Raw genomic sequence first — 15492 nt, forward strand, 5'->3', positions numbered from 1 at the left:
AAAAAAATGGATGAAAGTAAAATATTGTATTTCCAATATGCATTTAAAATTTGAAACTTTTAAACATTAAACTTCATGCAGTTTATTTTTAGTACATTTTTTTCTAAATTTAATTTGAAAAGAAATCAAAGAAGGAGCAAATGTTCACTGTAACATTCTTAACAGTTAATAAATAAATATTCATCATCATCTATTTTCACATGTAATTTTTTTTTCATCTCAAACCTAAATAATGCATCCTAAATCTATCCGTGCGATCACTGCAATAGAGATATTAGTCTAAAAGTCTATTATTCCAATGATGCTTTGATGCTTTAGTGCTGGTGTGAAAGCAGAGGCTGAATTAAAGGGCTTTTCTTTCCATGCTCTCATGGTGTTAGCCTGTATTTTTTTTGTTGTTGTTGTTGTTGTTGTTGTTGTTCTTATTCAGACACTTTGCAAAACTTCCTCATCACGTGTGGATGTCAGTGGTTTGTGAAGTGTTGGAACAGAACATCCTGAGATGCAGAATGAGTGAGTGATGCTGCTGCTGCTGAACTCTGTGACCTGCAGGAGGCGCTGTGTGACACTGCTGCACGGTAAGCATGCTTTATATTATATAGAACATTTCAGATTAAAATTAAAATGGCCATTTATTGTATTTCCTAAACAACAGTTATATTTTGTCATTATACACACACACACATACAAAACATTTTATATAAAAAAACTAAAATGCTCGTTTATAGTTTTTAATGTTAGAATGTTTATAATATATCTTAATGTTTGCCTGTTTTAAATATATTAGATGCTTAGTATCAGTCCATTAGAATATCTCGTTTTGTATACAAATATTCATAAAATACCTGATTAATATTCTCTTTCATATATTGCAGAACAGATCTGTTATAATTTCATATATAAGTCTATGAACTTAGAACAAACAATGAACATTATATAAAAATAAGAATAAGGGTATAAACATAAATACATAAATATCTCAAACTTTCAAAGGTTTTGTGGTTTCTCTACCACAGTCAACAAATATCATAAAGTTAGACTTGCTCTCACGAATGTGAAACTTGCTCAGATATGTAAATAAATGCATTAAACGTTTGTTCTAGAGGTGCGGCGAATGACGTCACAGAGCCCGCTCTCCAGGATATGCGCGCCCCCGCGCGCGTCACAACTGAGTCTCCGATGGAGGAGGAAACGCGTGTTATAAGGTCATTCTTCATACCCACACACATTCACAGCGTTTAGCGGAACACTAGAGACAGACAGAGGCACGGAGACCGGACTCACGCAACTTCGTACTAAAGTTACCGAAACTCAGAAACGCTTCGAGATGTTTGCTGATTCAGCTACAGAGTAAGTTTACAATTACAATTACATTACATTACAAAAAACAATTAATTAAAGCAGCTTTATACTGTACGATGATGTGGATGATTTTAACTCCGTATCTCAAATGTCATAAACCGCGCGCGCATGTGGTGTATTGCGTCATCAATATAGTTGTTACATTAGAAATCATATAGTAAGTGGGCTACTGTAAGAGTATCGTTTCAGTGAGTTGTACAGTTAAACGTAATAAATAGATAATGATGAAACCTGTTAAACAGGTTTGACACAATTATAATATCTCATATCCGACATTCACGTGTCACATGACCATGATGTTTTACATGAAGAAAGCTCTTTTAAGCAGCTTAACAGTTGAGACTGTTGGATGTAATGCATGATATAACAGCTGAAATGATGAAAAGTGAATTAATAAGATTACGATCTCGCGTGTTTAGATGCACGTGCACGTGTATCGTGTGATGCTGGGAAACCCGGTGCGTGGTCGCGCGCTGCGCGTGGCCTTCAGCAGCTATCAGGACCAATCAGTGCGATCAGACACCTGATGATGAGGATGAGAGGAGAGCATCTGTGCTTTCTAAAATACTCTGAATATCTTGTTAATTTCTGTTTGCTAATATGTAACTGTTTTGCAACTATTCATCATTAACTACATATTTATTATTTATATATAAGGAACGGTATCAGGTATGGAAGACCGTTTCCACCACTGAATTAAAAATAAAAAAGTTTATTGCAACTTTTTATCTCACAATTCTGACTTTCAATTCAATTGAATGTAATTCAGAATTGTGAAATACAACCTCACAACCGTCGAATTATAAAGTCCCAAAAAAAGACTGATATGTTCTCAGATTTTCAGTATTTCGAGTTTATATCTCTTAATAACTGCGTGTTGTAAAGTCACAAGTTACAAATGCGAGATATAAACTCAAAATTCTGAGTTCATATCTTGTAATTCTGACTTTATTTCTCAGAATTTAAACTTTATTTCTCATTATAACTCACTATTGTGAGAATTGTGAGATAAAAAGTCGCAACTATCTTTTTTAATTTTATTCCGTTTTATCAGAAACAGCGTTCCATAATATCGGCCCTCAATCAACTATTACATTCATTTTTCACAATGAAAGTCGGGATAATCCATCTGACAAAGAACATACTCTCCAAATGATGTACAAACACTATTCTACTAAAACTAATAGAACGTTTGTCCAAAGCTATTTATTAATAATGTTCTTAAAACGTAATATATGTCATTTTGTGGAACGTTTTTCTTCTAAAACGAAACACATGTAACGTTTTTTAAATGTAACATTCAAAAGTAACATTCTCCTGATGTCTGCTGATACATTGATACAACGGAATGTTCACACACACACTTTCAGAGAACATTTGGAACTAATGATTTGTAACTTAATGTGAACGTAAGTAAAACATATTCCTTGAAGTGAGTCAGATGTGACATCCAGATATTGATATTGATTCCGATATTGATTGCGTGACAGCTCTGAGTGATTCGGGGGGTTTCCCGTGTGAGTCATGAGCTGAACCGTTCATCTGCGCACGAATCAGACTAATCCAGCCTCTGTTTTCCAGTGTCCAGTGTTTTTATTTCATCAGATTGAGCTCAGATGAGGAAGTCAGACTGAACACATGATTTATTGTTTTGAAAATATTAAATGGGAAAGAAGGCAATGATAGCAAATGAGATTCGATGAGCCCTTATTTCACTAGAGATCACATGACCCTCTCTGCTCTCCTCCAGGTGCAGTTATGAGGAGTGTAAGGCCACAGCTGATTGGCTGCTGGCTCAGGCCCCAGTGCGCCCCCTGCTGGGGATCGTGTGCGGCTCAGGTCTCGGAGGACTGGCAGAGATGCTGAAAGATCAGCTGTTCATCAACTACAGCGACATCCCGAGCTTCCCTCAGAGCACCGGTGAGTTCAGACGACGTTCTGTGTGCTGAAATCATCTCCAGACTGACTCTAACCGTGTTTTCTGTAGTTCCCGGTCACGCTGGGAAGCTGGTGTTCGGCACGCTTAAAGGAAAGCCGTGTGTTTGCATGCAGGGCAGGTTTCACCTGTATGAAGGATACCCCATTCAGAAGGTGATTAACACACTGACTCTTCATCTCACATGTGTTCAGACGTCCTGCTATCCTCACATTAAGTTATGAAAACATTACAGTTCTCCGAACATTCAAAACATTCACATGCAAACCAGTATAACTGAGATACTATTAGAGTTTTTTGTATTTATATATATTTATATATTATATATATATATAGAGAGAGAGAGTTTTAAATATTTGAATTAGTTTTTTATTTTCTGTTTCCAATTGATTTTTAGTTTGTTTTAGTAATTTTGTTGTGACTTTATTGGTTATTATTTTTTAATTATAATATTTCTGTTCATTTTTTTAATGTCTATATTATTCATTTACTTTTTATTATATTTTAGAACATCAAGTTGTTGAAATTAAATAAGTTTAGGGTTTTATATTTTACTTTATTTTTTTTATTTTTTTTAAATAAGTCTATATAGTATTCATTTGATTTTTATATAGTTACCATTGATTTTTATTTCAGTTTTAGTTTTAGTTATTTTAAAACATCCAGTTAAAATACATTTAAATTAGAATTATTTTCTTGGCAACTAGATGACATGAAAATAGTTTATATTTAAATGTGTAAATTAGTTTTATATATATATATATATATATATATATATATATATATATATATATATATATATTTTATTTTTTTATGTCTATGTAGTTTTTTATTTTAGTTTTAGTCGCGTTAAAATTAAATGAAAATAATAAATGTCTGAAATTAAGTTTAATTTTTATATATATTTTTTAATATATTTTTTTATTTCAAGGTACAAATTTTTTTAACCTTTTTAAATGTATCTTCAGTTCACTGTAATAGCCCTGTTACGAATGTTATGGAAAACATAAATAGAACGTTACATTGTATCATTTAGCACATTGTTCTCTAGACATTCTGAAAAAAGCATATGTTTAAAAAGCATTAGTTGAACAAGTTAACAGTGTTTGACTAAGTTTGAGACGAGGAACTGTACTATCATTAATAACTCACAGATTATGATCAGTGTTTGCTGAATGTAAACACCAGTGGCGATTTTACGATGTCTTTATTGATAAAACACAAACTTTGCACATTACACAATCATCTCTAGTTCAGCTCCACTGAGAATAATATCAAAAGTGCTAAATATCCTCCAGATGCATGGTATGTTTGTGTTGAGTTTGAGCTGGAATCTGGTTTTGTAGACCACGATGCCGATGCGTGTGTTTAAGCTGATGGGGGTGAAGACGGTCATCCTGACCAACGCCGCTGGAGGACTCAACCCGGACTTTAAAGTGGGAGACATCATGGTCATAAAGGACCACATCAATATTCCAGGATTCGCTGGAAACAACCCGCTGGTGGGGCGCAACGACGACAGGTGAGACTATCTGATGCCATTCATTCATTACCATGTTATCAAGCTGCACAGGAACATAAAAAACCCTAATAAAAATGACAAGTTACTCAAACATGATGAGAGTAGAGTGGAAAGGGTTAACTAAAACAAACTATTAAACACTGAAATAAAATAAAGCTATGTTAAAATAAAAGAATAGAGAAGCGTATGATGAAATCATCAAAACTTAATAATAATAAAAATAATAATATGAATATTTTTAGCTAATTGAAATAAAATGTAAATATTAGATGAAAAGAATCAATCTTAAAATGTAAAAATGTTGCATTGGAAACTAAATTAAATACGTTTATGTTGAAGTACAAAAATTACAAAAGAAAGAAAATGAAATTAAAATAAATTAAAGCTATGTAAAAATAAAATAAAAACAGGCAAAAGCATATGATGAAATTATCAAAACTTTATAATAATAATAATAATTTTTGCTAATTAAAATAAAGATGAAATAATAAATACAAAATATTAGATGAAAGACCGTAACTTTAAAAAAAAAATGCAATTTAGAAATGTTTCCTTTGCAACTGAATTAAATAAATTGAAGTGCTAAAATTGCTGGAACATAAACTGAAATAAAAAATCATTAAAGCTATATAGAATATAAAAAATAATAATAATGAAATTATACTAAACTAAACTAAAACAAAAGCCCTATAGATTTTTTAATGACTTGTGCTAAAATAAAATAAAGCTAATAGTAAAATATAAATATTATTGGGAACTGATGCTGAGACTTAAAAAGTTAGAAAAATTAGAAATGTTGCATTGACAACTAACTTTAGTTGTCATTCAAATAAAATCACTACACCTGAAACTGAAATAAAGTTTCTTTTGTAATATCCTTTAAAATATAATTTATTTCTGTGATGCAAAGCTGAATTTCCATCATCATTACTCCAGTATGAAGTGTCACATGATCTTCAGAAATCCTTCTTATATGATGATTTATTATTAGAATTATTAATGTTGTGCTGCAAAATATTTTTTGGGAAACTGATACTTTTTTCAGGATTCTTTGATGAATAACTAGTTAAAAACAACAGCATTTATTCAAAATATAAATATTCAATTCTAAAAATCACTAAATATAATTTCTTAACAATTTAACACAACCTTTTTGAGTAAAAGTTTTAATTTCTTAAAAAAAAAAAGAAAGACAGAATAAAAATGTACTCACCGGAAATGATTTATATTTTAAATAAATGTTATTCTTTTTAACTTTTTATTTATCAAAGAATCCGGAAAAAATATGCACTGATAATAAATCATCATATTATTCTGATTTCTGAAAATCATGTGACACTGAAGACTGGAGGAATGATGCTGAAAATACATGTGTGCATCACAGAAGTAAATTACAGCTAATCAGATACTCACAGTTATTTAAAATAGTAATAATATTTCACAATATTAAAATTTGTTCCTGTGTTTTTGATCAAATAAATGCAGCCTTGATGAGCAGAAGACACTCCTGTGAAAACATTCAAATCCTTTGTATCCCCGGTAGTGTGTACCGTATTTTTCGGACTATAAGTCGAATTTAAGTATAAGTCGCATCAATCCAAAAATACGTCATGACGAGAAAAAAAACATATATAAGTCGCACTGGACTATAAGTCACATTTATTTAGAACCAAGAGAAAACATTACCGTCTCCAGCCGCTAGAGGGCGCTCTATGTCTTCAGTGTATGCTACAGGAGAACTGAGCAGCATAGAGCGCCCTCTGGCGGCTGGAGACGGTAATGTTTTCTCTTGGTTCATTTCTCTTGGTTCAGGTCAAATTAATTTTGATAAATAAGTTGCACCTGACTATAAGTCGCAGGACCAGCCAAACTATGACAAAAAGTGTGACTTATATTCTGGAAAATACGGGTATATGAATCATAACCGTGGACATAACCTCAGGTGATGATTTGTAAGGTACTTGATGTGTTTCTCAGGTTTGGTGAGCGGTTCCCGTGTATGTCGGATGCGTATGACCGTGATCTGCAGCAGCTGGCTCACACGGTCGCAGCGGAGCTGGATTACTCCTCCTTCATGCAGGAAGGTGTGTACAGCGCCGTGGGCGGCCCGTCCTTCGAAACCGTCGCCGAAAGTAAAATGCTGCACTTCCTCGGAGTCGACGCCGTGGGTGAGTCCTGATCTATTCTGACTGATTCAGCTGTGCACGCTCTCTATTCTATTCTATTTCATTGTTACATGTTTATTTCAGGTTTATCTGACAGGGACAGTGCACATTAATGATACATGTGCTAAATTAGCCAGAAGACATTCATAATTCTCCATTAAAATAACAACCTTTTCCACTGACGTGAGCTCGTTTTTTATTATAAATAATAACAGATACTGATTATAACAGACTTGTATATATTTTTATTATACTTGGATAGTACAACCCAATTTAATTCAAATGGATTTCTAAAAAGGAGGATAGTTTAAATTAATAAATAATTTATTATTATTATTATTATAATTAATATTTTATATGTTGAGGATGGAAAGTTGCAGTCTGCCTTTTTTGTTGATACTTCGGATATTCAGATAAAAAAAATAATAATTTAACAAAGGAATAAGTATTAAAATTAATGTTATGTAAATAATGTTACACATTTTTATTAATTTAACTTCATTAGAAATGTTTGATTGGGAAACTTGTAATCTTTCTGTATTTTGTGTTGATTGTTTGGATAGTATAACAAAATATAATTCAACAAAAAATAGAATAAAAATTATTAATAATTAATGTTAATATAAACTTTTTGTATATTATTTATAATTAATATTATTATTACTTTAAATATTATTACCTGTATTTTTCGGACTATAAGTCGCATCAGTCCAAAAATACGTCATGATGAGGAAAAAACATATATAAGTCGCATTTATTTAGAACCAAGAGAAAACATTACCGTCTCCAGCCGCTAGAGGGCTCACAGTTATTATATTTTAAATAGTAATAATATTTCACAATATTAAAATTTGTTCCTGTGTTTTTGATCAAATAAATGCAGCCTTGATGAGCAGAAGACACTCCTGTGAAAACATTCAAATCCTTTGTATCCCCGGTAGTGTGTACCGTATTTTTCGGACTATAAGTCGAATTTAAGTATAAGTCGCATCAATCCAAAAATACGTCATGACGAGAAAAAAAAACATATATAAGTCGCACTGGACTATAAGTCACATTTATTTAGAACCAAGAGAAAACATTACCGTCTCCAGCCGCTAGAGGGCGCTCTATGTCTTCAGTGTATGCTACAGGAGAACTGAGCAGCATAGAGCGCCCTCTGGCGGCTGGAGACGGTAATGTTTTCTCTTGGTTCATTTCTCTTGGTTCAGGTCAAATTAATTTTGATAAATAAGTTGCACCTGACTATAAGTCGCAGGACCAGCCAAACTATGAAAAAAAGTTTGACTTATAGTCCGGAAAATATGGGTATATATGTTCAGTTGAGAATGTTATTGTTCTGTATTTTGTATTGATCTTTAAATAGTATAACAAAATAAACATTTAAAATAGTATATAATATATGTATTATCATTATATTAACGTTATAAGTTCAGGTGGAGAAGATGTAATCATTTTGTATTTTATGTTGAAAAATTAATAAAAATATAATTATATATATTTTATATATAATGTCATGGGTATGACACAGGTATTAAAAGGAGAGGGTGACTTATGAGCACATAACCCATGTCCCCATTTTTCAAAACGCTTATAAATCATACAGAATGAGTTTTTTTTGAGAAAGTAAAAATGCACAAAGTTTCCTGTGAGGGTTAGGGTTAGGTGTAGGGTTGGTGAAGGGCCATAGAATATACAGTTTGTACAGAATAAAAACCATTACACCTATGGGATGAACACACTTTACACTAAATCAAACATGTGTGTGTGTGTGTGTTTTAAGGCATGAGCACGGTTCACGAAGTGATCGTGGCGCGTCACTGTGGGATGAGGGTCGTGGCTCTGTCTCTGATCACCAATCAGGTGGTGATGGATTATGACAGCGAGAAGAAAGCCAATCACGAGGAGGTTCTGCAGACGGGGGAACTGAGAGCGCAGCCGATGGAGAAACTGGTCTCCACCATGGTCTCCCGCATGCAGCTGTCAAACAACCAACACTAAAGCACTGACAGCCAACACATCCACACGCACATCGCTACACGCTAGAATGCTAGTCATATACGTCAGTTTCTCCCTTACTATGTTTACATTTCAGGGACAAAGCGTTTTGGGAACATTTTCTCCTGTCATCACCAGAAGTTACTTTAGAAGTTACTGTTTTAATGTGTATTTATTGTCTCCAAAAAACGTCTTAAACGTGATTTATTTAAAACCTATAAGTTAAAGCACAATTTATGAAGAAAATACTTTTATAAAGAAGCACTGTTACTGAATTTGCTGTGAGGTGTAGTGAAGTAAAGATGACTGTATTTATGCAAACTATTTATGTAAACGAGCTGAAACTGTAAGGTTTTGAAGTTGTTTTAAATTGCACTAAATGATGGAGTTTTGTGTGTCAGTTTTAAGACCTGATTGACTGTTTTACTGACTTTAACCAGCACTTTTCCCAAAAACATATATTTTATTGACCTGAATTTAGAAATTGCACTTCAAGCTTTGGGTTTCATGGTTTTTCTATGATCTGCTTCAATGCAATTAAAATGATGTTGGTGTACCAGATGTTTTCTTGGTTTGACATTTTACTGCTGTCATTTTTCTACCTTTTAACACGTTATATGGTTTGTTTTAGCTGGTTAAATCAACTAGTTTTAGCTGTTTCTGAGCTGTTTTTTTCTAATTGAGATGGTTTTAGAAGGTTTTTCCACTTCAAGACTTCAGTTTTAGTTTTGTTTTTACTGCAGCCTTAAAAATGCAAACAAATAAATAGATGCATGCAAAAGACCTGCACATTTGGCATATGATAGAAAATATGTAAATGATCAGACCTGTACGCAAACGATCAGTGACGTCAGTTCATCTCTGAAACAGACTCACTGTCTCCCTCTAGTGGTTTTAGTGGGGAATTAAAGAAAAAAAAACTCCTTTAAAGCTGCATTAGGTAACTTTTGTAAAAATATATTTTTTACATATTTGTTAAACCTGTCATTATGTCCTGACAGTAGAATATGAGACAGATAATCTGTGTAAAAATCAAGCTCCTCTGGCTCCTCCCAGTGTCCTATTGCCATTTGCAGAAATACATCGCTCCCGGTAAAAAACAACCAATCAGAGCTGCGGTCCGTAACTTTGTTTGTGTTCAAAATGTAGAAAAATGTATATAATAAGTGAGTACACCATGAATCCATTTTCCAAACCGTGTTTTTAGCTTGTCCTGAATCACGAGGGTGCACCTATAATAAGTGTTTATATTCGGACAAACACATGATTCCTGTCTGAATCAGAGCCAGCTTCCAGCTGTTTGTTCTGTTGTAAGCAGAGCATCTAACATGAGCTATGAAAGAAATCAAGGTGCACAGGAGAAAAGAAAGCACCTTTACATAGACAATACTGGACAACACTGAACGCAAACACAGGGCTATAAGAACTAAAATCCTACTTTACACATGACTTTTTGTGCTGCATCAACTCTTTTGCAGATTGTAAGTTAATTCATTTTGAATGCTTATTTTTGTCAAGATGCAGGATTGTTATTTTGCTTGATACTTTGATTTGACATGATCACTTTTTCCTCAGGAGAGGAAACTAGTGAGTCAACTCCTGCAGAAAGTGGACGAGCTCCTGGTTGACCACTGTGCTTTACAACATCAGGTCAAAACAAATAAAATCACAGCTAAAAACTAATTATATCAGCATTAAATCAGCAAATACTGCATGAGAGAACTTCTATATATACGCCTGGTTTCACAGACAGGGGACTAAGGATTAGGCCATAGTTTAATTAGGACGTTAAACTCCAAGTAGCTTCAGACTCATGAATATTTTTATTCTGGGCTCACAGTTGTCCTGTGCATTGAGTCCAAGCCTAATTAGTTCATTTCCACACAGTAATATTGTATGGTGAGATCAGAATCGAATCGTGACATGATTATAGTTTACTGTATCCATCTGTATTCCTCTAAATAAAATCAAGGCATGTGTATCATGTCTCAGGACTTTATTGTGTTATGTGGCATATATATGTGGTATAATAAATAATCCATGAATTAATATACAGTTACACCTTATGGAATTCATTTTTTTAAATATACTTTGGTGTTTTTTTATTTTTATTTTTTGACTTGTTTAGCTTTTTGGTCATATATGTATTTTGACCTTAAACTCAAAAAAAGGAAATGTGATTTATAAATTACAATTCAGTGTATAAAGGGATATATGCACTATTAAATAAATAAATGTTTTTTTTTTTTAAACAACCCATATAGAAAATAAAACAAGCATGTGTCCTAATCCTTATCTTCTGATACACTGATGTATTATATTTTAGAGCAGTCAATGTAATTTAGGGAGAGAAATCAAACAAATCTGTATGTAGCCTATGTGAAAATAGTCATCCTTTTGTAATCCGTAAACGCGTGCTGTAATAGCGCGGCGCCGCCGGCGGGTGTCGCTGTGGAGCAGCGAGTCTCACGCGCCGAGCCGGAACCGGAACCGGAAGAAAACAAGAAATCTTCCTCAGCTCGACACGGCTGATCTGTAAACAAGGAAGATGAAAGACTTAATATCAATAAACTGCGTTAAACTTCTAATCCCAGCTTTATTCTACACATGTGAGTATAAATACGAGTGTTGAATGTCGAATTGTGCTTTTGCGTGGTCACGAGATGACCAATATTGTTCTCTCGCTCAGGCCTGGAATGAATTATTTAATGAAATAACTCGTTTACATTGATTTTACATTACAATAATAGTAGAATGATCTTAATCTACTGTAGAACTAGTGACTGACCGAGTCTAATCATGTTTGTGTACCGTGATTATATTCTTGTTAATACCGTGATGAATCATTATGATCGTGTTTTATTGGTATTACCGTGAGTTTACAAATTAAACACCTAATAAAATCATGATTTCATCATCTTCAATATGATAGGATAGGAAAGTAATTTAGAAAAAATAAATATCAATTATATTTGTTTATTGTAACTTCAGGTAAATCGAGCTTTGAAAGATGCTGGCTGATATTTTATCTAAAATATAAAATCATAAGAAATAAATGATCATGAATTCTAACTTTTTAAAGGCATATTTCATAATGTAAGTGAGAACAATGGGTTTTACATTTCAACATTTTATTAAAAAATTTTACTGAGTTATTGAGATCTGATGGGTTTTTTTTCTGTTAGAAATAAATGATTAATCTGTCTCTTACTTTGTCTTTTCCTTATAGCATGGTCAGATCTGTCTGTAAACATTTTGGCATGTTTTTTTTTTTTGTCTATAATTTTAACTTGAGATGAAATCTAAAACTTAAGAGGTAAAGTTTATTACAACAATGGTTTTAATATTTTTGCCTTTAATATACAAGTAGGTCAAATAGTGGCTATTGATATTTTCAATATTTTTATACCATCATATATAAAAAAAATTGTTTAGGTTTTTGTCTGAACTTATTATTATTATTATTTTTTTTTACTGAAGTAATATAAATATTAAATATAATATAAAATAAGCATATTTTAAATAAAAATATGGCTCTTTCAGTGGCAAATAAATATATAAATGCATAAATAAATAGTTTTTATTTTATCAAAGATAGTGATATAACATTTATGTAAAAAAAAATAAAAAAAAATGGCATCACACCTGACACCTTCATGCCCACGAATTATTCCAAGTAATTTTTATACTTTATTAATTTTGTATATTTTACACAGTCAAAATAGTTCAGTTTAGTTTGAATCAGTGTGAAAAGCAGAACACATTTTAGTGCAAAAAGAGATCAGCGTGAGTAATAATACTGTGCTCGTGGTCAGCAGACGTGAGTCATGTGATCTGTGTGTCTCTGCTGCTGCAGGCGTGTGCTCCAGCTCAGTGGAACAGAAGATCTATGTGGAACTCAATCAGACGGTTCCTTGTGTCCGGCTGCTGAACGCCACGCATCAGATCGGCTGCCAGTGTGAGTCATGCATTATCCTGCGGTGCGTTTCAATCTCTGTGTTCGGATCGCTGTGATGTACAGTGTTTTATTCGTCTCTCAGCGTCTATGTCAGGAGATACAGGAGTCCTTCATGTGCTGGAGACAGAATCAGACCTGGACTGGATCCTCAGCTCGGGACCACATCCTCCGTACATGGTGATCCTGGAGACGAGCTTCTTCAACAGGTGCTGTGACGTCTGTCTGAGTGTGTGTGTGTGTGTGTGTGTGTGTGTCTGATCTGATCTGATGTGTTTCTCCTGCAGGTCGGTCATGATGAGGATGAAGAACTCCTCCCGAGTGGCTGGAGTGGCTGTGATCGTCTCAAAAACAGGACTTGCTGATAATTTCTCACCTCACACGACCTGCCCCAACCAGAACACAGGTGAGAGAGAGAGAGTGTGTGTGTGTGTGACCGTGTGTGACCAGGAGTGAAACAAAAACACTAAGTGGGGATAGATTGAACTTTTGGAGAAATAGAGATAGAATGGGGAAAAGTGAAGAAACGCTGAGCAGTCACAACACTTTCCCACATCTGTGTGTGATTGTGTTTCCTCGTGCTTCAGGTGTGTACAGTGAGAATTATGGCCCTGATCTGGCGAACTGTAACGTGACCGTGTGGAATCCCTTCGGGAACGGACTGTCCTACGAAGACTTCGCTTTCCCCGTGTTTGCTCTGAAAGATGAGAATCAGACTCAGGTCATCCGTAAGGTGTGTCTCTCTCTCTCTCTCTCTCTCTCTCTCGTGTGTGTGTGTGTGTGTGTTCATCACAGCGCTGTATGACACGTGTGTGTGTGTGTTTGCAGTGTTACGAGGATCATAACCAGCGTGTGAACGGAAGCGCTCCTCAGTATCCGCTGTGTGCCATGCAGCTCTTCTCACACATGCATGCTGTGACCGACACCGTGACCTGCATGAGACGCACAGACCTGCAGAACCGGTTCAGCATCAACCCAGGTACACACACACACACATCATCATCATCATCATCATCATCATTAGACACAAAGCAAACTATGAAATAATGAAAGATAAGAAGTCTTGTTTTTTGAGAAATGTATCAAAATTGAGGCTTAAAATGAGAAAAAAATATATAAGATAGAAAAATTAAATTTTACCCTTTTAGTAGAGATAAACGTCAGAGATAGAGAGAAAAATAAAAGAAATATATTTTTATAAATATATATACATTTATAAATACACATACACAAACACGCACACACTTATGTATATATATATTTTTTTTATAAATTAAAATAAAAACTGTTTTAGTTAGGCACAATTTTTTTTGTTTAAGCTGAAGTACTATAAAAAATTAATAAAACCTATACAAACATCATTTAAAAAAAAAATAACAATGACAAAAACGCACAACAAAATTACTAAAACTTTAACTTAAGTTAAAATGATATAAAAATAAGAAAAAATATATATATAAAAGCTAACAACTAAAATATAGAGAGTAATTCTAATAGTATTTCAATGGTACTAAGATAAAAGATTTCTAGACCTGGAAAAGTCTTGAAATTAATAAAATCTTTGAACAGCGAGGGCATTTTTAAAAGAATATTTATTTATCAAATTATTTTAAGCTCTCAAAAATTTTTATGAGTTAGACATTGCTTAAAATAAAATTTGTATTGTTTAAAAATCCTCGTCATTAGTGGTTTAAATTATATAAATGTGTATTTGATAAATGCTGATGGCAAGCGAGAAAGCATTCTAATGTTTGCCTAATAATATAAAAGCATTTGTTATAATACTTTTGGGTGCTGTATGTGCTCCGTCAAAATAAAAGTCCCACATAGAACACACCGGCAAATCTTTTCTTCCGATATTAAAAAAAATTCTTAATATCGGCCGATATATCGGTCAACTACTACTTGTCATAATATCCTTTCTGAAAAAAGCAGGAACCTTCAAGAACATTCAGCATTATTTTTATTATTATTATATTTTATTTTATTAATCCATGCACTTTCTGTTAGTGAAAAACATTTTGTAAATAAAACTTCCATTATAGATTTCATATAGACAGAGGAAATCTCTTCACCTACACATATAGTTCTGACACTGATTATGAGCATCATACTTACTGTCCATGTGTCTCGTCTCCTGTCAGAAGTCCTGTGTGACCCTCTGAGTGATTTTAACGTCTGGACGTCCACTCGGCCGCTCAACAACAGCGCCAAGGGCCACGCAGCCGACGAGAGCGTCGTCATCGCTGCGACACGAGTGAGGAATAGACTCCAGATGTTCATTCTAAACTAACATTTGTGCTCATGTACCTCCAGCTGTGAGCAATACACTCTTCTTTTGTGTCTCAGCTCGACGGCAGGTCGTTCTTCTGGGAGCAGGCTCCGGCCGCCGAAGGAACCGTGTCTGGAATCGTCACCCTATTGGCCGCCATTCAAGCTCTCTATCCTGTCACTCAGGAAGCCCCGCCCACTCGCAATATCTTCTTCAGCTTCTTCCAAGGGGTCAGCATCATCATTATTCTTCAATCATTATTGAATCCAACTGCAAAATTTG

General features: G+C 33.9%; 2 protein-coding genes across 2 annotated transcripts in view; both read left to right on the top strand.

Annotated features, from left to right (window-relative positions):
* The first annotated feature begins 1133 nt into the window (after positions 1–1133).
* On the top strand, positions 1134–9544 carry LOC113112183 (purine nucleoside phosphorylase-like). Its single transcript, XM_026277627.1, has 6 exons — positions 1134–1350; positions 3113–3282; positions 3350–3453; positions 4645–4820; positions 6798–6988; positions 8769–9544. Exons 1-6 carry the CDS (start codon positions 1328–1330, stop codon positions 8984–8986), a joined length of 882 nt encoding a protein of 293 aa, XP_026133412.1. The 5' UTR covers positions 1134–1327; the 3' UTR covers positions 8987–9544.
* A 1987-nt stretch (positions 9545–11531) lies between these two features.
* Positions 11532–15492, top strand: part of LOC113112036 (nicastrin-like) — a 14202-nt gene continuing 10241 nt past the window's right edge. Inside the window, exons 1-8 of the mRNA XM_026277404.1 lie at positions 11532–11592; positions 12840–12941; positions 13024–13147; positions 13226–13344; positions 13526–13671; positions 13767–13917; positions 15083–15195; positions 15288–15440. Of these exons, the coding sequence (XP_026133189.1) occupies positions 11532–11592; positions 12840–12941; positions 13024–13147; positions 13226–13344; positions 13526–13671; positions 13767–13917; positions 15083–15195; positions 15288–15440 (969 nt within the window). The remainder of the gene's footprint in view (positions 11593–12839; positions 12942–13023; positions 13148–13225; positions 13345–13525; positions 13672–13766; positions 13918–15082; positions 15196–15287; positions 15441–15492) is intronic.

The sequence above is a fragment of the Carassius auratus genome, chromosome 2 (genome assembly GCF_003368295.1).
Source record: "Carassius auratus strain Wakin chromosome 2, ASM336829v1, whole genome shotgun sequence".
In the NCBI taxonomy this organism is placed as follows: domain Eukaryota; kingdom Metazoa; phylum Chordata; class Actinopteri; order Cypriniformes; family Cyprinidae; genus Carassius; species Carassius auratus.

Bases quoted from the DNA above. Each gene is read 5' to 3' on its own strand.
- LOC113112183 (XM_026277627.1), top strand. From the start codon at position 1,328: ATGTTTGCTGATTCAGCTACAGA. The intron at 1,351-3,112 runs GTAAGTTTACAA...GCTCTCCTCCAG, and splicing joins TTTGCTGATTCAGCTACAGA to GTGCAGTTATGAGGAGTGTA. The intron at 3,454-4,644 runs GTGATTAACACA...CTGGTTTTGTAG, and splicing joins AAGGATACCCCATTCAGAAG to ACCACGATGCCGATGCGTGT.